This window comes from Nothobranchius furzeri, chromosome 16 (assembly GCF_043380555.1).
Source record: "Nothobranchius furzeri strain GRZ-AD chromosome 16, NfurGRZ-RIMD1, whole genome shotgun sequence".
NCBI lineage: Eukaryota > Metazoa > Chordata > Actinopteri > Cyprinodontiformes > Nothobranchiidae > Nothobranchius > Nothobranchius furzeri.
The window spans coordinates 27,664,134-27,685,666 of record NC_091756.1 but is presented as its reverse complement, the minus strand read 5'-3'; the positions used below and the strand labels follow the sequence as shown (position 1 = coordinate 27,685,666).

The 21,533-nt window shown below is 48.8% G+C and overlaps 2 protein-coding genes across 7 annotated transcripts in view; one reads left to right on the top strand and one right to left on the bottom strand.

Annotated features, from left to right (window-relative positions):
* The window catches only part of gucy2cb (guanylate cyclase 2Cb), a 57,756-nt gene extending 42,943 nt beyond the window's left edge, over window positions 1-14,813 (top strand). The window contains exons 17-27 of one of the 3 annotated variants that reach the window (XM_054749025.2): window positions 7,899-8,031; window positions 8,106-8,243; window positions 8,323-8,399; window positions 8,484-8,575; window positions 8,660-8,815; window positions 11,871-12,063; window positions 12,145-12,319; window positions 12,408-12,506; window positions 12,692-12,786; window positions 12,874-12,950; window positions 13,059-14,813. In XM_054749025.2, coding sequence (XP_054605000.1) covers window positions 7,899-8,031; window positions 8,106-8,243; window positions 8,323-8,399; window positions 8,484-8,575; window positions 8,660-8,815; window positions 11,871-12,063; window positions 12,145-12,319; window positions 12,408-12,506; window positions 12,692-12,786; window positions 12,874-12,950; window positions 13,059-13,272 — 1,449 coding nt within the window. In that variant the 3' untranslated portion in view covers window positions 13,273-14,813. Of the gene's footprint in view, window positions 1-7,898; window positions 8,032-8,105; window positions 8,244-8,322; window positions 8,400-8,483; window positions 8,576-8,659; window positions 8,816-11,870; window positions 12,064-12,144; window positions 12,320-12,407; window positions 12,507-12,614; window positions 12,787-12,873; window positions 12,951-13,058 lie in introns of those variants that run through there. The other 2 variants (XR_008565515.2, XM_070545514.1) reach the window with 2 other exon arrangements.
* The window catches only part of kctd17 (potassium channel tetramerization domain containing 17), a 48,359-nt gene continuing 41,555 nt past the window's right edge, over window positions 14,730-21,533 (bottom strand). For all 4 annotated transcript variants that reach the window (XM_015974452.3, XM_015974455.3, XM_015974453.3 and 1 more), the window contains exon 7: window positions 14,730-21,305. The gene's annotated coding sequence lies outside the window, so the exon portion shown is untranslated. The remainder of the gene's footprint in view (window positions 21,306-21,533) is intronic.

Sequence of the window (21,533 nt, the reverse complement as noted above, 5' to 3'; positions counted from 1 at the left end):
CAGCAGTGTCGCGAGGAATGTAAAACTTACCCCCACTCAGGAGGTAGCCGCCAGAGGCAGCACCGCCGAAGCGAGCATGGACCAGTGGCCAACGTTGAGGCGGTAAAAGTGTGCAAACGTGCACGGAGTTGCCCAGGACTCCGCCGCACAGACGTCCGCCAGTGGCACGCCTCTCATCGCCGCCCAGGATGTAGTAACACTCCTGGTGGAATGGCACATGATCCCAGGGGGAGCCACTGCACCCACTGCCGCATAAGCCATCGCAATGGCATCCAAGACCCAATGCGACAGCCTCTGCTTCGAAAGAGCTCGACCCCTGTTCACTCCTCTGTGACAGACAAACAGCTGGTTCGACTGCCGGACGGTGTTAGTTGCCACAATATAGAGCTGCAGTACCCGGACCGGGCACAGCAAATTTGCCTGCCGTTGTCCCTCCAAATGAAATGGGGGAGGGAAATATGCCCCCAGCTCGATTGTGGCATTGACGTAGCCAGAGGGCAGAACTTTGAGAAGAAAGGCAACGTTGGGCCACAGCGTCACTCCTGACCCATCTACCTTCCACCGCAGGCAGGCGGGGCTGATGTCCAGTGCGTGCAGCTCACTGACCCGTTTAACCGTTGTCAATGCCAAGAGAAAGGCGGTTTTCATTGACACTACTTCCAACGGGGCGGTAGTCATCGGCTCAAAGGGTGGCCCACACAGGGCCAGCAGGACCAGGGGAAGGTCCCAAGCAGGTGCCGGCCTGCACAAGGGAGGATGCAACCTTCTCACGCCCCACAGAAACTGGGTCACCAAATAGTGAGCCCCAGCGCTCCTGCCATCCACTAAGAGGTGGCTGGCCGAAATAGCCGCCAAGTGTACCATAAGGGTCGAGGCAGCCCGGCCCTTGTCAAACAGGTGCCGGAGGTACCGCAGAACCTCATGCAGGGAACAAGAACCAGGGTCCACGTCCCTGCTGGAACACCAGGTAGAGAACCGCTGCCAACAGCGAGCGTACGTGGCCCTTGTAGATGGAGCCCTGGCACAATCCAGCACCTGCTGGATGGAGGGCTCTAAGCCGACTGGGGGCTGCCTGCACCCCTCAATGGCCACACTGTGAGCGGAAGATGATCTGGGGACGGATGCCAAATCCTCCCCTCCATCTGAGACAGGAGGTCCCATCTCACTGGCAATCGCCACGGCTCTCCGTTCAACAGACTGAGAAGTATTGGAAACCAGACCCTCATGGGCCAGTCTGGCGCCACCAGAAGGACCTCGTGTGATGAGTCCCTTGCCCGATGGAGGGTCGGTAAGATCAACAGGAAAGGCGGGAAAACGTACAGCCGAACCAACGGCCAGGCATTGGCGAGGGCGTCCATCCCCAGCGGAGCATCGGCCTCTGCCAGGGAGAACCACAAGAGGCAATGCATGCTGCTCCTCGAGGCGAACAGATCCACCTGGGCCTCTCCGAACTGATGCCACACCCTCTGCACCACCTGAGGGTGCAACCTCCATTCCCCCGGGAGAAGACCCTGCCGAGACAGGCAATCTGCCACCAAGTTCCTCCACCCCGGAAAGTGCAGTGCCCTGATGGAGGCCAGGCGAGGGTAAGCCCAGGTCAACAGCGTCTGAGCCTCCCTCAACGATCGCAATGACCTGGTGCCCCCCTGATGGATTATGTGGAACACCGCCGAGGTGCTGTCCGTCCGGACGAGCACGTGCTTGCCCCGCAGAAAGGACAAGAAGCGCCTCAGCGCCAAGTAGATGGTCTTCAATTCCAGGACATTGATGTGAAGCCGTGCCTGACGGGGGCTCCACAACCCCCGGACCGACCTGCACTGCCAATGCGCCCCCCACCACCGGGGTGACACATCCGTCGTGACCATCTCCCGTCTGGCGGGGACCGCGCCAAGCTGGACACCAAGACTCAGGTAGGCGACATCGTCCCAACGATGCAAAAGAGCCGCATAGCTGCTCATGACCTCCAGCTCGACCCGTCAGTGACGCCGGGGATCCAGGAGGAAGCAGTTGAACCACTGCTGCAAGGGCCAAAGGTGGAGCAGCCCGAGAGGCACCAGTGCAGAAGCCGAGACCAGCATCCCCAACAGTCGTAGCCACACCTGGACCGGGGGTGTTGCCCCAAGGCAAAAGGCCCGGAGCAAAGACCGAATCCGGATCCTCCTCTGCTCGGTCAGCCTCGCCCGCATGGCCACAGAATCCATGGCAATGCCAATAAAATCCACCCGCTGAGTCGGAGCCAGAGAACTCTTCTGCAGGTTCACCGTCAGCCCCAGCGCCTCGACGTGGGCAAGGACACTAGCCGTGACCAGACCCACTTCACGACACGACGGAGCACAGACGAGCCAGTCATCGAGATATGGCAGGACCTTCAACCCCGCCCGACACAGGGGGCCCAGGGCTGCCTTCAAGCACCGTGTGAAAACTCGTGGGGCGAGAGACAAGCCAAACGGCAGAACCAGAAACTGGTACACCCTCCCGAAGAAAACCGCAGGTACTTCCTGTGTCCCGAATGGATCGGGACATGGAAGTATGCGTCCTTGAGATCTATTGTCGTGAATCACTCCCCTGGACAAACCACCTGAAGGACATTGCGAGTCCGAAGCATGTGGAAGGGCAACACCTTCAGGAACCGATTGAGACCCCTGAGGTCCAGTACCGGCCGCAGGGACCCGTCCTTCTTTGGTACCAAGAAATACGTTGAATAAAAGCCGTCTGCCTGCAAATGTGGCGGAACGACCTCTATGGCCCATTTGTCCAGGAGACCATCTATTTCCTGCATCAGGATGCTGACCCGTGCAGGATCTGTGACCAAAGTCACCCTGACCCCCGAAGAGGGTGGGGGCCGATGGCAGAACTGCAACCTGTAGCCCTGGGACATGGTTCGAACCACCCAAGCATCTCCGCATTGGGCCTCACAGAGGGCCAGGTGCTGTGGTGAAAATCTGCCCGCCGCCAGCTCACGGCCTTAAGACGCCTGTTCGGGGCCCTGGGGGGGGGGGGGGGGGGGGGGGGGGCGGCCCCTGTCCTGCCCTGCCCTGAGGATCCCCGGGGCGGTGCCTGACCTGCCCCCGAGCGTCTCCAAGTCCCTGCCGCGGCCACAGTCTGCTGGGTGACCCCTGCCCCGCTACGCCCACTCCAGGCCTCTGCAGCCTGTCCGGACTGCCACCGACGTTCCAACGCCCTCTCAGCCTCGGGCCCGAACAACTGGCCCAGCACCACGGGCAGTCCGCTCAGGCTCTGTTGGAGGTCATCTAACACCGGGGCCTGCACCAACCAGACCTGACGGCAAGCCACTACCAGTGTGCCCAACAGCCGACCAAGCTCCCTGGACATCAGCCCAAACGCTTGCAGGGCTGCGTCGTTTGTATCGCCCAGTGCCGTCCCCGCTGCGCCCGACTGCAGCATCTGGGACTGGGCTAGCAACAGCACCGACAGCGAATTGCTGGTGTGTGCCATCCTTGCCCCAATGTCGTAAGCCCGGCACAGTAACCTGTCGGTCACCCGACACTGGGTGCTCGGACAGCAGACCCTGTCCCTCAATGCCTCATCCGTGGAGAGCACCAAAGAAGCAACGCAGTGGTCCACCGGGGGCATGTGGTCCAACCCGTAGGTTCCTGCCTCCCGCATCGATGCCAGGGTCCTGGCATCCCTACCGTGGTGGGAGAGCTGCCTCGGGTCCCCCCAGCACCGCTGCAGCTCCTCCACAAAGGCCGGCGATGGTGGGACCTGAAACGGGGGTGCCGCCGGAGCCCGGCGGAAGAAGGGATTCCCCGCCGGACGGGCCACCGGCACGTCGTCCAGTCCAATCCTGGCCAGTGCCACTCACAAAATCGCTCGCAACTGACAGGGGTCCTCCGCCAGCTCCGAGATTGCTGAGCTATGGAGAGACATCCCCGAGCCCCCGTGACCTCCCAGGCCCAGGGGCTCCACTACCAGCCCCTGACCACGACCCGGAGAGGGGTCCTCCTCCCCGAGGGACTGAAACTCGGAATTTGAGGCCCTCATAGAGATCAGGTCATCCGAGCCCCCCTCGTCTGGGGCTCTGGTCAGCAGCAATTTGAGCTGTTCCACTTCCGCCCGCAAAGTGTCCACTTCCTGGCGAGAGGGGTGTGCCACATGCCGCTTCTTGCGCCTCGGGCTGCCGCGTTCCTCAGCCGGTCCATCCCTCCGTCTCCCGGAACACGGATGAGGGATACCAGAGGGCGGCAGGTCTGACTCAAACAGGAGGCACTCTACTTGACGTAGCCTGTCCTCCCGCACCGCCAGCGGCAAAATGCTGCAGTTCATGCATGGGTAAGTCAGCGCCTCTCTGAGATGACCGACGTCCAGACACTTTGGACACAAGTCGTGGCCGTCCTCCACCTGGAGCGGAGCCCCGCATGACGCACACGCCAACATCCCTACCGATGTGGGAGACGCCAGCGACTACACAGGAACTGAGCGAGGATTTCAATGAAAACTGAAGAATGTGATTCAGTCCTGGAGTTGGTAAACAACACACAATGTGTGTGTCGGCTGGGTAATCTGAGCGTGACACCTCCATGGTCAGAACTTCCAGCCCCACTTACCTGAAGTGCTCGCCCCCCCCCCCCCCCCTTTCCACAGGGGGAAATAGTGACCGCCAGCGAGCCCTATCCAAGCCGGCAGCGGCAGTCCGAAAGGTGCCAGCCGCACCGCCCGCTCTCGGTGACAATCGGCAGATAACCGCATCAATCCACCGCTCCAGAGTGCTCCCCTGAGCGCTCCGACCACCCGGTCTCGGGCAGGATGACGCCAAGTAGTAAGTGTACTCACCTCTAGACCGACAAGATCTGAATCACGGACTTACGGAGCGATTGACCCGCGAAGCACGCCAGGTCAACAGCGAGAAGATCAAAGAGACCCGAACGTAGCTATCGGCGCGTAATTTATAGACTCGCGACCAGGTGCGCTACATGTCACATGCGTGAGTTTGTTTACATTAGTACTCGACCTGCGCAGAGCGCGAGGAGATACATCCACTCTGTTTACTGCCACTGGCAGTCAGGAGGGAACGAAACAGAATCACTCTTGTGGTCACTAAGACTGTGCCCATCATTAACAACTCAAATAAATAGATCCCAGATCATCTGGACTAGGAGGAACAAATATATCCTAAAGCACATTCCATGCCGCGTAGACCTGGCAGACCCAAACGCATAGTGAGGGTCTGCTGGGAACGCCTGGCAGAAGAACCTGTCAAGATGGTCTTCAACTCCCACCTCCGGCAGAGCTTTGACCACGTCCCGAGAGCAGTGGGGGACATTGAGTCCGAGTGGGCCTTGTTCCACTCTGCGATTGTCGAGGCGGCTGTTGCTAGCTGTGGTCGTAAGGTGGCCGGTGCCAGTCGTGGTGGCAACCCCCGTACCCGCTGGTGGACACCAGAGGTTCGGGGAGCCGTCAGGCTGAAGAAGGAGGCCTACAGGGCGTGGCTGGTCTGTGGGTCTCCGGAGGCAGCAGACAGGTACCGGATAGCCAAGCGGGGTGCAGCAGTGGCAGTTGCCGAGGCAAAATCTCGGGCGTGGGAGGAGTTTGGTGAGGCCATGGAGAAAGACTATCGATCGGCTCCAAAGAGGTTCTGGCAAACTGTCCGGCGCCTCAGGAGAGGAAGGCAGCAACTCGCTCACACTGTTTACAGTGGGGATGGGGAGCTGCTGACGTCAACTGAGGCTATAGTCGGACGGTGGAAGGAATACTTTGAGGAGCTCCTCAATCCCACCAATGCGCATTCCGAGGAGGAACCAGAGCTGGGAGGCCTGGGGATGGACTGTCCGATCTCGGGGGCAGAAGTTGCTGAGGTAGTCAAACAACTACACAGCGGCGGAGCCCCGGGGGCGGATGAGGTTCGTCCTGGGTATCTCAAGGCTATGGATGTTGTAGGGCTGTCATGGTTGACACGTCTCTACAACATTGCGTGGTCATCGGGGGCAGTTCCTAGGGAGTGGCAGACCGGGGTGGTGGTCCCCATCTTTAAGAAGGGTGACCTGAGGGTGTGTTCCAACTATAGGGGGATCACACTCCTCAGCCTCCCTGGAAAGGTCTACTCCAAGGTACTGGAGAGGAGGGTCCGATCGATAGTTGAATCTCAGATAGAGGAGGAGCAATGTGGTTTTCGTCCTGGCCGTGGAACTGTGGACCAGCTCTATACCCTTGCAAGGGTGATGGAGGGGGCATGGGAGTTTGCCCAACCAATCCACATGTGCTTTGTGGATTTGGAGAAGGCTTATGACCGTGTCCCCAGGGGCACCCTGTGGGGGACGCTCCAGGAGTATGGGGTGGGTGGCTTTCTGTTAAGGGCCATTCAGTCCCTTTACCAGAGGAGCGTGAGTTTGGTCCGCATAGCCGGTAGTAAGTCGGACCTGTTCCCAGTGAGGGTTGGACTCCGCCAGGGCTGCCCTTTGTCACCGGTTCTGTTCATCACTTTTATGGACAGAATTTCTAGACGCAGCCGTGGTGTGGAGTGTGTCGAGTTTGGTGGCAGGAGAATCTCGTCTCTGCTTTTTGCGGATGATGTGGTCCTCCTAGCTTCATCCAGCTCTGACCTTCAGCTCTTGCTGGGTAGGTTCGCGGCCGAATGTGAAGCGGCTGGGATGAGGATCAGCACCTCCAAATCTGAGACCATGGTTCTCGACCGGAAAAGGGTGGCTTGCCACCTCCGGGTCGGGGGAGAGGTCCTACCTCAAGTGGAGGAGTTTAAGTATCTCGGGGTCTTGTTCACGAGTGAGGGTAGGAGGGATCGGGAGATCGACAGGCGGATTGGTTCGGCATCTGCAGTGATGCGGACGCTGAGCCGATCGGTCGTGGGGAAGAGGGAGCTGAGCCAGAAAGCCAGGCTCTCGATTTACCGGTCGATCTACGTCCCAATCCTCACCTATGGTCATGAGCTTTGGGTAATGACCGAAAGAACGAGATCGCGGATACAAGCGGCCGAAATGAGTTTCCTCCGTAGGGTGGCCGGGCTCAGCCTTAGAGATAGGGTGAGGAGCTCGGACATTCGGGAGGGACTCGGAGTAGAACCGCTGCTCCTCCGGATCGAAAGGAGCCAGTTGAGGTGGTTTGGGCATCTGGTCAGGATGCCTCCTGGACGCCTCCCCGGGGAGGTGTTTCGGGCATGTCCTGCCGGCAGAAGGCCCCCGGGTCGACCCAGGACACGTTGGAGAGGTTACATCTCCAATCTGGTCCGGGAACGCCTTGGGGTCCTGCCGGAGGAGCTGGTGGACAAGGCCGGGGAGAGGACGGCCTGGAGCTCCCTAGTTGGGATGCTGCCCCCGCGACCCGGACCCGGATAAGCGGAGGAAGACGAGACGAGACGAGACATTCCATGTGCACACTTTTTTTAAATCCTACATTTATTGTAATTATTCACTTCTGTGCTGTGCACTTTATTCCACCCCTTATTGTTCTGTGGACAGTTGGTGTAGATGAAACAGGCTTCGGACCTGAGTCATTGCATCTCCCCCAGGCTGCCACTAGATGTCACAGATGTGTGTGTGTGCGTGTGTGTGTGTGTGTGTGTGTGTGTGTGTGTGTGTGTGTGTGTGCGTGTGCGTGTGCGTGTGTTTGACTGTTAGCCAGATATATCATGAATCATGAACCACTTGGTGAGTTTTAATGAAAATGTCATAAAGTAATTATTGGATGTGCGTCTGCAACTGATTATCTTTTGGAGTCAGTCAGCAAACACAGAAATACTGAAAAGTTTTACTGGTAAGCTAAATTGTCCTGTTAGTAACTGGGAGTCTCAGATCCTCGGAGAGCTTACTGATGCTTATTTTGATCTTGTTTTTGCGATCTGCTCCCTGAAGGACTTTCAGGCCTTTTATTGTTTTTAGAAATATTCCTGATGCTCCTTCATTGTAGTGGGTGACTCCTCTTTGCAGGGCATGTCCTACCTCCATGCCAGCAGCATCCAAGTGCACGGCCGCCTCAAGTCCACCAACTGTGTGGTGGACAACCGCATGGTGGTGAAGATCACAGACTTTGGTTGTAATGCGTTTCTCAGCAGCAGCAAAGGTAAAACCACAGGGTGTCTAAAAGCACTCTTCATTCTTTGTGTCCATTTCATCACCTGCATGTTGTCCTCTCAGACCTGTGGACGGCTCCAGAGCACCTGAGGAACCAGGACACTTCTCAGAAGGGAGACGTCTACAGCTTTGCCATCATCTCTCAGGAGATTATTCTCAGAAAGTCCACGTTCTACACCCAGTCCTGCTGTGACCGGTCAGGTAAGACTAACTTTGTCCTCATGCCAGGAAATCCACTGCTGGATGATCTTTTGGTCTAACAGTGATTGTTTCTGAACAGAAAAGTTGTCCAGGGTGATGACGTCCTGTTTGAGGCCTGATCTGAACTTTGAGACAGCTTCAGAAAAAGAATTGGAGGTTATTATTAATGTGTCAACCCGGTGTTTTTGCTAGAACATTGTGTCTGTTATGTTTTTAAAACGTGATGCCTCGGTCGTTCAGGTATACATGATGATAAGAAGCTGTTGGGATGAGGATCCAGAAAAAAGACCTGACTTTAAGAAGGTGGAAAACTGCCTAGGGAAGGCCATCAGGTAACCTCTGACTCTCCACGTTGCTGTCACACATGCACACGAGGCTCTGAAAAAAATACCACGTGTTTTTCTACATGTTTTCAGCAAAATTCATAACCAGGACGAGAGCTACATGGACAACATGATCAGAAGGCTGCAGATGTATTCCAGGAACCTGGAACATCTGGTGGAGGAGAGAACGGCTCTTTACAAAGCAGAGAGGGATCGAGCCGACTGTCTCAACTTCATGTTGCTTCCTGGGTCTGTCCACAAGAACCCTAATCCCGAACACATCGCTGTCTCGTTACTTAATATGAAGTCAGAAATGTTCTGTGAAGTAGTTTAAGAGAAAAAGGAAAACAACTGAAAAACTTTCAGGTGGTTATGTGGAAACGTCTCAGCCTCCCTGGAAAGGTCTATTCCAAGGTACTGGAGAGGAGGGTCCGATCGATAGTTGAATCTCAGATTGAGGAGGAGCAATGTGGTTTTCGTCCTGGCCATGGAACTGTGGACCAGCTCTATACCCTTGCAAGGGTGATGGAGGGGGCATGGGAGTTTGCCCAACCAATCCACGTGTTTTGTGGATTTGGAGACGCTTATGACCGTGTCCCCAGGGGCAACCTGTGGGGGACGCTCCAGGAGTATGGGGTGGGTGGCTTTCTGTTAAGGGCCATTCAGTCCCTTTACCAGAGGAGCGTGAGTTTGGTCTGCATTGCCGGTAGTAAGTCGGACCTGTTCCCGGTGAGGGTTGGACTCCGCCAGGGCTGCCCTTTGTCACCGGTTCTGTTCATTACCTTTATGGACAGAATTTCTAGGTGCAGCCGTGGTGTGGAGTGTGTCGAGTTTGGTGGCAGGAGAATCTCGTCTCTGCTTTTTGCGGATGGTGTGGTCCTCCTAGCTTCATCCAGCTCTGACCTTCAGCTCTTGCTGGGTAGGTTCAGCTGGGATGAGGATCAGCACCTCCAAATCTGAGACCATGGTTCTCTACCGGAAAAGTGTGGCTTGCCAACTCCAGGTCGGGAGAGAGGTCCTACCTCAAGTGGAGGAGTTTAAGTATCTCGGGGTCTTGTTCACGAGTGAGCGTAGGAGGGATCGGGAGACGCTGAGCCGATCTGTCGTGGGGAAGAGGGAGCTGAGCCAGAAAGCCAGACTCTCGATTTACCGGTCGATCTACGTCACAATCCTCACCTATGGTCATGAGCTTTGGGTAATGACCGAAAGAACGAGATCGCGGATACAAGCGGCCAAAATGAGTTTCCTCCGTAGGGTGGCCGGGCTCAGCCTTAGAGATAGGGTGAGGAGCTCGGACATTCGGGAGGGACTCGGAGTAGAACCGCTGCTCCTCCGGATCGAAAGGAGTCAGTTGAGGTAGTTTGGGCATCTGGTCAGGATGCCTCCTGAACGCCTCCCTGGGGAGGTGTTTCGGGCATGTCCTGTCGGCAGGAGGCCCCCGGGCCGACCCAGGACACGTTGGAGAGGTTACATCTCCAATCTGGTCCGGGAACGTCTTGGGGTCCTGCCGGAGGAGCTGGTGGAGGTGGCCGGGGTGAGGACGGTCTAGACCTCCCTATTTGGGATGCTGCCCCCGCGACCCGGACCCGGATAAGCGGAGGAAGACGATGACGACGATGATGTGGAAACGCTATGAACTGTCAGTATCTTACCTGCTCTACTTGGGGAAATAGAGGTTTGTTTTGAACAGATTGATGGGCTAATGGCTAGTCATAGTGCAGCCAGTTGAAAGTAAGATTTCTATTATTTTTAAAGAGCAAGTCACCCCCTTCCAGTGTTTGAATCTACCCACACTACCTGTTTGAAAATGAGCACCGGAGCGAGGTGCTGCCTGGCGGACCCAAAGGGTGGCACTGCGGCAGCGACAGACCTTAAACCCGAAGAAGGCGCTACACTGATGGTTTTAGGCAGTTTAAATAAGATGCACTAAAAGAATGACTACAAATATCTGCAGCCCTATTAGACACTCAATGAAATCATTTGTCAGCAAAACAGTTAATTTGAGGGTGACTTGCTCTTTAAACAACTCTGTTCTCAAAGATTTCATGAGAATTAAAAAGAATAAAAACTGGGCGTTCTATAACATTTCATATTAACACACGTTTGAGAAATAAATTCCAGGATTAAGGTCAGAAATGTGCCAAAAAACAACAAATTATGGTTTCTGAGCCTTTCAAAAGATGAGACTGCAAGAAAAAAAAATCTGTGGACAAAAAGGTCCTCTCTCTTTTTATTTTGTTTTACACATTTTGATTCCTACAAATTTCAAAATTTTAATCCTGGAAAAGTTTTACCTTTTTCTGACAAACGGATGAATTTAAAATGTTAAAGAAAGTCAGAGTTTAAATGGATACTTTGCAACCGTTTCATATTTTTCAATCATTTTCTTGAGCCAGTATGTGCTAAAATTAATTTTAGTTCATGAAAGGCCACTCCAGGCTGCGCAGTGATTAGAGCTGTTGCCTTGCAGCAAGAAGGTTCTGGGTTCGCTTCCCGGCCTGGGATCTTTCTGCATGGAGTTTGCATGTTCTCCCTGTGCATGCGTGGGTTCTCTCCGGGTACTCCGGCTTCCTCCCACAGTCCAATAACATGACTGTTAGGTTAATTGGTCTGTCTAAATTGTCCTTAGGTGTGAGTGTGTGTGCATGATTGTTTGTCCTGTGTGTCTCTGTGTTGCCCTGCGATGGACTGGCTCTCTGTTCAGGAAGTACCCCGCCTGATTGCCCGTTCACCGCTGGAGATAGGCGCTAGCCCCCCCGCGTGGACAACAAAGTGGGTTCAGAAAATGGATGGGTGGATGGATGGAAAGGCCACTCCTCTGTGGCCAGAATACTGCATTTGCAACTTCAGAGTGCCCGTCCAGTCTGTTGGGACTGACTGAGCTGAAAAAACCGGTGCTGTAGTCTGCTTCCAACGCGTTTTAGATCATGAACACAGCTGATTTCATATAAAGTACGAATGAGTGAACCACTCCTGTAGAAACTAATGAAGGCTGGGAGACATTTCAGCTGTTAGATTAAGGTGTTAAAAAGACAAACGCACAGCGAGGAGACGAGTTAAGCTTTTGGTTCTACTAAACAGATACTGGGGGGTGCTAAAACTACCTAGTCCCCCTTTAATTCCAGTTTATTAAGTATTACATTATTGAAATAGTTTCACTTTTGAACTTTTTCACATCAGCAAAGATTAGGATCTTTTTATCAGGCGAGTTTGTGACATTAATCTTGAAACTTTTGTAAATGTTATACTTTTCCCCCCACATAGAGTGGCCATGTTCTCTCCTGTTATGTGTCCATATCTAAAGGCCGGTGGTGAAAAGCCTGAAGGAGACTGGGGTGGTGGAACCAGAGCTGTACGACGAAGTAACGATTTATTTCAGTGACATCGTCGGCTTCACCACTCTGTGCCAGTACAGCACACCGATGGAGGTTGTTGACATGCTGAACGACATCTACAAGGGCTTCGACAGCATCGTCGACCACCATGATGTGTACAAGGTGTGGCACATAAACAAAAATAAATAAATATATAATGACAGACTGATCAATCCATAAATATTAGTTTTGTTTTATTGCCAGGTGGAGACGATAGGCGACGCCTACATGGTTGCCTCTGGTTTGCCAAAGAGAAACGGGAACAGACATGCTGTAGACATCTGTCGCATGGCGCTGGACATCTTAGCCTTCATGGGCACCTTCCAACTGCGACACCTGCCTGGTATACCTGTGTGGATACGCATCGGCGTACACTCAGGTCAGCCATCCCTCTCAAGTGTGCCAGTGCTTCTGCATTGACAGAGACGTTGTGCCCGACATGAGACTCGCTGAACATTTGTGTGCAGGTCCTTGTGCAGCAGGGGTTGTGGGGATGAAGATGCCCAGATACTGTTTATTTGGAGACACCGTCAACACAGCGTCTCGTATGGAGTCCACGGGACACCGTGAGAGAGAAACACTCACACAGATGTTTGACAAGAAAACTGGTTTACACTGATGTAGCTTCTCCTTCTCATTATTCCACATTGGTCTCTTTCTGCAAATTGCTTTAGGGAAATCATGGAGCCCACTCAGGAAACTTCACAAAGAAAATTGAGTAAGGATTACTGGTTGTGTTTGTATCCTTCAGCGCTGCGGATTCACGTCAGCGAGCCCACAATTAACATCCTGCAGAGAACCGACTGCAAGTTTGAGTATGAGATCAGAGGGGAGACGTTTCTGAAGGTGCAAACGAGTTACATGTTGTGTCTGAAGTACCGGTCCAAAGAGTTTGTCATGAAAAGAAATGTGTGTGTGTGGACATTCTCTCAGGGTAAAGGCACAGAGACGACTTACTGGTTGACTGGAGAAACTGGAGAAGACTACGACCTTCCTACTCCACCCACAACGTGAGCAAACAGTTTTAACTACTGATTTTTTTTTTCACTTGAACTTTCACAACATTGTTGACTCTGTAGCCCTTGTTTTGCATGTTCAAGCCTGCTCTATTTTTGCAGAGAGAACTTCCAGCGCCTGCAGCAGGACCTGGCCCACATGATCCTGGCGTGTCTGGAGCGTCGCTCTCGGCTGTCTGTGAGGAGGAAGAAGACACACCCGAGTCACAGACAGGAGGATGATGAAGATCCGGAATCAGGGGTGGAGTCTGAGAGCAGCCACCCAGAGTACCTGCATCTGGCCACTGTGGACAACACCCTCAGCACCTTTCTGTAGCAAACTGCTGAAGAAACAGCATTATGTTCAAATAAAGAAATCAGCAGGAAAAGGGAAGAAAAGAGGAAACTAGTAGGTTGAAAAGCTTTAAAGTGCAAGTGCTGTCTAATGAGATATTTATAATTCATTATACTCATGTGTTTCCCCCTTTATTTAATGTTTCTTATCTCAAGATGCGTTTCTGAAATTTTAAGAGCAGCAATAAAACATTAAGCAGCCAAGCATAAATATTTAATGTATTATGAATTAAAGCAGTAGATTATGTCCATTAATGTAGCACTGGCTGGAAATATTGTGTTGTAAGAAGCTTTCTGCATGACCTCCGTATGGAGGAACAGAGGTTAGTTCTGACTGGACTGATAAGCTAACAGCCAGTCACTGCAGACACAACCAAATGGAAATCCTGTCATCTTAAAACACCCTGATGCAGAGTACTCTGGGAGAAAACAATCATAATCACTGTTATTGAGGTCAATAATGAAATTGTGATTATTTACCACAATGACTCGTCGAGTTGGAAGATCAGGTCTCACATTTTATAGAGCATGCAGGCACTAGTTGAGCTGTTTAGTCTTGAATAAATCTTGTAAAAATACTGCTTATTACTACTGTTTAAAGCAGAGAGGAGCTGCTACAGGAGCCTGGGTGTCCAAGTTAGGTGAAAATGCAGAAGAAAAGGAGCTTTTTATTTCAAAAGCATCCACAAGTACAATCATATGGGAATTTATCACTGAACACAGCACCTGCGTGTGCAGCTGTCATAACCGAAAATAATAGCAGTCTACTTTTTGGTGCGCATCCTACACACCACCAGTGTGTTTTGCCCTCATTCTGTCATCATTTTGACCACAAGTGAACGACTGGTGCAAGCTCAGACTTCATCATTTGGAAGGCAAGGCAGATTAAGAGCGCATTTGTAAAGCAGAATGTGAGTAATCGTTTTTATTGATAAATTTTGAACCCAGATTTGATTAGAATTAACTAGTTAATCTTGAATGCGTCTTAGTGAATGGTACTTTATAAACCTTTAAACTTTATAAAGCAGTAGAGCTAGCTAACACTAGCAGTTCCAGTCCAGTGTTTGATTTATCTGCAGGAAACCTACAATGTGAAACTGATGACGAAGCAGAGGTTTGTAAGATAGCTCTTGCATGAACCACAGGCTGTTGATCACTTTAAAATGGCAGACCTGCTTTGACAGTTTTTCCTCTCAAACTAGCGGTTAGCTCATCAAATAAAAAAAAACGTATTTCTCCAAACTGCCTTCATTCGAATAGCCATCTACAGGCAAGACACTCGCTGTTCATAACCCCTCTACAGAATCCCACTCATCTTTCTTACACATTTGCCCTTTTTGTGTATTTCTTTAGTTTATATATATATATATATTTTGCTTTATTTTTATTTATTTTTCCCATTTGGGGGAAAATTAACAAAAAAAATCAGACATTTGAAACTATTTTACATCAAAAGAATTTTTATTTTTATAGACAGTGATGCTCATCTACAGTAGATCATAATAAAAAACACGAATCATGTCATGTTGTAGTGTGTTGCTTGGGTCCTGCTGAAATTCTATGACATCAAAAGACACAAAGCGAATCTGGAAGCCGGTGCAAGTGTTACATTTCATGTGTCACATATTTTTTTATGGCTACAGAGAACAGTAGAAACTAAACGGCAGATAAAAAGTTCAGCCTCAGAGACAGAATGTCCTCTACCCAGATCAGTCTGGTACGTGTTTGTTGTTTTTTTTTTGCATGGAATAACAGAAGAGCACAGCCAGGTAGACCTTTGTGCATTAAGTGAAAACACGCAACAATACAGTAGAAATCATAAAACATACAAGTGTGAATCCAGCAAACCTGATGGAGCAACTGTTAATGCAGAAGGTGGTTTATAAAACTTTTAGAAACAAACAGCATTTGTGTGATTTTTTTCTAATTACTGATCATTAAAAAATATGTCATCCTGCCATACAAATAAAAACGCCCAAAGTTGTCAAAAAGGAATCTTGAAAATAAATAAAATGTACAAATTAAATAATTTTATACAAAATGGATTTAACCCACAAGCATGAAACAACCTCCCAAATCAAAGTCCATTTTTCATTTCTCTTCTCAGAGCAAAAGCACAGGAACTAAACCAACCCGTGTGACATCTACTCATGCTGGTCAGGTTTGCTGCTTGAACTCAAGGCACTGAATGACCCAAGTTAAAACAGTGGAAGAACTGTCACCAACAGAACGTGTAGCTCAGCTATTCTAATGTTTGTTACGTTTCTAACGGACAGGAAAAATGGGCGACACACACACACACACACACACACACAGAGACTACAACCACGGTCTGACTCGATTTGTCGCTGTTACCTGATTTTCCTGCCTGTAGCTGCTCGGTTTGTGTAAGCTGTGGTTCAGTCAGCATCCTGAAGTTTAAACAACACCACGCCTCCCTATTTGCTTAAATCTAGAGTTAAGACTGAATCAGCCTCTGAAAGGATCCATCCTCCAGAGCACCAGCCTCTGCTAAGTGAACTACCAACACTAATACTTATTTACATGTCACCATCTGCCGATGTGAATAAAACATCCTGTTATTGTCTAGTTTCAGATTAGTTTCTCCCAGGATTATACAAGTTTTCATCCTGCTAAAATCTTATGAATTTACTGATTGACATCCAAAGTAAAAGATGCCCCATTAGAAATGAGATCTAGTGTATTTTACACGTCTCGTTTTGAATATTTTATTCCTTTAATGACACATCAGCTCTCTGACAAATGCAATCTAAAACTGAGAACCTTACGGATAAAGGTTATTAATGTTGATAGTCTTGTGCTCCTCATTTGTAACATTCTCACTGCTCTTCCCCATGATGGCGGCACACAGCTGGTGAGCCTCCGCCAGTGTAGGTGTGCATCGGTGATCACCGTTGCTCTCTCTGGGTTTGTTCAGTCTTGTTTTTCCTAAATCAACATAAATGAACCAATACTCCCTTCTTCAGTGGCATCTTCCATCAAACCAAAACGGTTCACAAACTTATGAAGGTCTCAGTAAAGATGCATGCACAAATATTAGAGAAATTATTTTTCACATAAGTGTTCAATTATTTATCTTGACTGATTTATTTTTAAGGGTTGGTGTATGAAGTAATGGACCCTCATTTACACAGAGTGCGGAACGGATGCGTGTCAAAATTCGTACAGCTTCCAGAAAGACCAAACATCACTGAGTCCAACCAGAGCACCCACACCGGCCGTGCTGCAGAACTCCAGAAATTTTCCATGGGAAGTCTAATTTTTCCAAACGCCTCATCAGGTTTGTAATAACTATCCGAAACTGACAGGTAAAACCATCGTCTCTTTTGGTGTCACTTCACTCTTCACGTGTATTACCACAGCGGCAGTAGTGGAACCAGCTAGGAAACAGCTGGAGCAAGATGATTTCATAAACGAGAGAAGAAAACTGACTCCAGACCAGATCTGTACCTTGGCTTATCCACCCCTTATTTCAATCACAATGACACGTTTTACCAGCAGAAACATGGATGCACCATGGGCTCCCCAGTATCACCTACTGTTGCCAGCATCTACATGGAGGAAGTGGAAACCAGAGCATTGAACCCCGACAGGGCACAAAACATCAGGTATCAGGACTTTACACTGTGGAGCTAAGAACATTCCCACAAAGACTGGAGGAAAACTAAAGGAAGAGAAACACATCAAGAAAGGTCTCCAAACCCCTAACTGGGCCTTTGTGAAATCAACAAAATGTCTGGAAAAGAATTCACAGCAGCAACTAGTAAAGAAAAGGACAACAGGTGTGAAGGCACCACCATCCCATACGTGGCAGAAGTCTCAGAGAAACTTTGAAGAATCTTCTCCAAACACAACATCCTGGTAAACTTTAAACTCTCAGACAGAAACTGGTCCATCCAAAAGACAAAACACCCAAACAGAAGCTTAGTGGTGTCGTTTATGCAGTCCAATGCAGTGAGGACTGTCCAGATCGTTACATCTGGGGAAACTAAACAACAATTACACAAGAACATGGCCCAACACAGGAAAGCCACCTCCTCAGGTCAAGACTCTGCAGTCCACCTACACCCGAAGGACAAGGGACACACACCTTTGAAGATGAGGAAGTACACATTCTGGACAGAGAAGATAGATAGCTTCTTTTACTCCTCTCTCAAACCATCTATGTCGAATGTGAAAACCCCACTTTAAATGGGGGTGGGGGGCTTAGACTTCCAGCACCGATAATGCAGCTCTGAACCCAATTTCAAAACAGTCTAGGTCACACTCTCTCCAACATCTACGGAAAATTCTATTCAATTCAATTCAAATATACCTTATTAATAATAATCAAGTCATCAAAGAGTGGACAGTCAGTCCAACACAATAGGGCATAATGACTTCAACAAGTCCTCAAGGGGTACGGAGGAGGGGTATTCATAGTCAGTTTCAGCTCATTAAGCAATGCTAGACAGCAGCGGTTTATAAGTTTAACCCTCCCATTAGTCCAGTTGCCTTCATTCAAACCCTTTTGGATTGTCATTAAGTTAAAGAAATTACATGAGCCCGACAGGAAGTGACATGTTTTAGAGAAGTGCATCCGGTATATTTCAAAATAAAACCTGCATTAAAAATTTCTCACCGTTTTTGTTTTATTAGACTTTGCATCATTTTTACAAATTTATCTTTAAACATATTGTGTCACACTTCTAACAATAAAGAATTTCCAGAGACGTTCTGCAGTTGGGGCAGCAGTAGCTCAGGAGATTGAGCGGGTTGTCCAATAGTTGACAGGATTGTAGGATAACTCCCAGCTTCCAGCAAAGAATGCTGCTGTTGTGTTGTAAAGCACCTTGGGGGGTTCTAAGACTCTAGAAGGCACTATATCAAATACAGGCCATCTACTATTTGTTGTAAAAGGTAGTTCATCTGGAAATCATACGGACACCGGACCGCATTCATTCCATGTTTGGTGTAACTGAGGGGTTAGATTAATATCTGGTTTCAGATCAGCACAGGCTGACTACCTAGAAGGAGGTGACAGGGTCATGTTTTGGGCCAGAATCATCCAGAGAGAGCCAGCCAACCCCATTAGGGTCCCTGAAGGTGTGAAAATGACATCTGAAAGGTATGTGGAGTTTTTGACCAAACCCTTTCTTCAACTGTACAAAAACTGATAATATTGCTAAATGAATTTGGAATGAGTTGTAAATGTTCCTGAGAAATACTGAACTTGCATTTCTTAAACAATTAGATGAGATGATCATTAACATTTTGGACTGAGGATTTTACATTTGTGATGGTGAAGAACCCAATCTGGCTCATCGTCGTGAACGTCGTGTACCAGTGTGTCCTTGTGTTATCATGCTAAAAAGTAAATACAACCTCTTTCATTGTTAAAGTTTTATGGATGGAGACATAACAAAGGTGAAACAAGTCGTCTGGTTTTGGTGTTAAAGTCAGATCAGTAAAAACCTCTAATAAAGAAAGTATTTAAAATGTGTTGGACATCTAATTAAATGGAGACACAAATGCAGACAGCAGAGTTTTAACAGGTTGTTGAAACATCTTTCAGGAGAAATGTTGGTCCTTAATAGTGACGTGCGATCAGAGGAGACAGGGGAGGCACTGCCTCCCTCGTCATCGTGACAAGTAAATACTAATAATGGTTTAATATGAAGTCACAGTGTCCACGGCTGCTCTGTACTTTACTTTTCTGTACGATTTAACGTGTTTATGGTCAAAATAGCTGAATTTATCCATTTCCTGATCAAATTTACATGCAGAAGCACGAGGAGAGAGAGACAAGCCTGCCTCTGCTCTCTGAGCTGCCACACACACACACACAATAATGGCAGTTTCCCACCTGGGCCAGCACGGACCACTGGGGCTTGTTCACACACACGTCTCAGGATAGGGCAAAAGACGCGTTGGTGTCTCTCTTTAACAAAGGTGGCCTTGAGCAGTGTGTGTGTGTGTGTGTGTGTGTGTGTGTGTGCTCCTCCCAGCAGTGAGAAAAAGACTGAGAGCTGCAGCAGCTTCGGTCAGACGAGGCGTTTACGTCTCAGCATCCAGAATGATAATGAATTGCACACGAAGAAAGCCCCCGCTGGTTGATTCTATCCACCAATCGCAGGCTCTTCCTAACAGTAGGCGAGTATTTGAGCCAGCCAATCAGTCGTAGTGGGTGTATTGGCCTGGACCACCAGAGGATATGTGTAGGATAGGGAAAATTACCAAGTCACTCAGGTAATGGGTGTGTGTGTGTGTGTGTGTGTGTGTGTGTTGGGGGGGGGGGCAGGCCAGGCCAAACCCTGCCTCACTGATAGTGGCAGTGCTGAGCTCCATAGACACCGGTGCAAACTGGCTGCTAGTATGCACACAGGGCAGGGGAGTGGAGCCAACAGGTCAGCAAGGGTGAAATAGCTTAAATTTGCTCTGACTAAATGGTAGATTTATGGCTCAAAACTAAAGGATTAATTTAAACTGGATATTAGTCAGAATAGGAGATGTTAGAGGATGATTTTTACAGCAGAGTGACCATGGACATGTCAGGTTCTTGGACTTATTAAAGGCGAGATCATACACAATTTTCAAGTGTGATAAAAGAGTTACGCCAACAACAATGAATACATTTTTAGGTCAAATTTGCCCAAATATAAAATATCATTTTACTTTTCTTGTCAGTGTATTATTGAATAGTAAAGTAATTGATTTTTTTATCACAATTGTCTATTTTTTGCTCATTTTAAATATATTTTTTACCATTTTCTAAATTATTTTTTATATTTTTACATTTTTTGTTTTTGTGAAGCGCCTCGTGATTTTATCTTGAGAGGTGCTATAGAAATTATATTTTCTTCTTCTTCTAAATCATAACCAAGAAGTTTTAAAACAATAAAATATTTGATTCAAGGTCAAAATAAAATATAAACTTCTATTTTGTATATTTGTAAGTCTGTCTCCAGAGCAGTCAGCGCTTCCCCAGTCATGAACCTCACCGCACGTCACTGGTAACAAAGTTCACTGTGGATTGAAAACAAAATTGGTTTATTTTGTTGGGGCTTAGCTGCTGTGTTAGGGGTGGTTTCATTTTAACCCAAGCTTCAGCAGTTGGAGAGTTAAAATAATAAACTCTACATAGTTATGAAATTATTTTATTAATAGGTTTTAAAAAGCTCAGTTTTTGGATCCCATCTATTTAGAGATTTTCAGAAATGAGGCCGTAGCAGATTATTCTGTACATCCTGTTATTTAGTGCTTTAATAACTACGATGGAGCTGTTTTTATGGTTTATTTTCCATGTTTGTCCCAATCTTTGTGTTCTGGAATTGCTAGGAAACTGTTAGCAGTGTCACAGAATAACGAGTCTTGGAGAATCTTTATCTAAGCCAGGAAAGCCATTTCTTAGTCTCCCCTTATGTCCCTCATGTGGACGCTTTAGCAAACTAGTGACAGATATCATTATACAAATGTACACAGGGGCGTCAGATTTGAAAAATATCTTAATTCCTGATGAATAAAATCTTCAACCTGAAAGGTTTGGCTTCCCGTTTGCCCTGGCTGGAATGAGTTGTTTTCCAACAACGTCCTCCATCGTGACGGAAGACAACCGACAGATGCCACACGAGGAAATGTCAGGATACAGATGCTGCACAGCAACAGGATCTCTTCACACCATCTGCCTAATCATAGTGACACAGCATCAGCCCCACACGGGGTCAGAGCACCTTGGGCTGCTGAACGGATCTTTGGTTAGACTTTACTAAGCTCCACTTGGTAGCACACAGAAAATGAAAACGTCTCTGGGAATGATTCTGGGTGGTGTTGCTGAGACTGGCCACTATGCCTTCTTGTCTTGTGGAAATCCTAATTGACACCTCATCAATAAACTATACATTTTGATGACAGCTCAGTGATGCGACACAGAGATATACAACAAGTAGACAATGCCACCAGTCTAGAAAAATAATAGACCTGATATCTCTACATCCGAGATCCATGGATCTGGAACAGCTGTGAACAGAATGAAGAATCCAGTTTAGACCAGTAGTAATAAAACCATCAACACTGTTGACCTGACACAAAATCAGCTGTGATGCGTCTGCCATGACTGAGATGACTGTGATGAATATGTTGAGAGAATGAGAGTAAATCACTAAGCTGACATCAAGACTGACACCAACAGGTAAGATGTGTGTGTGTAACTGTTGTGATGTTGAGATTAATGTGTAAGATGTTCCT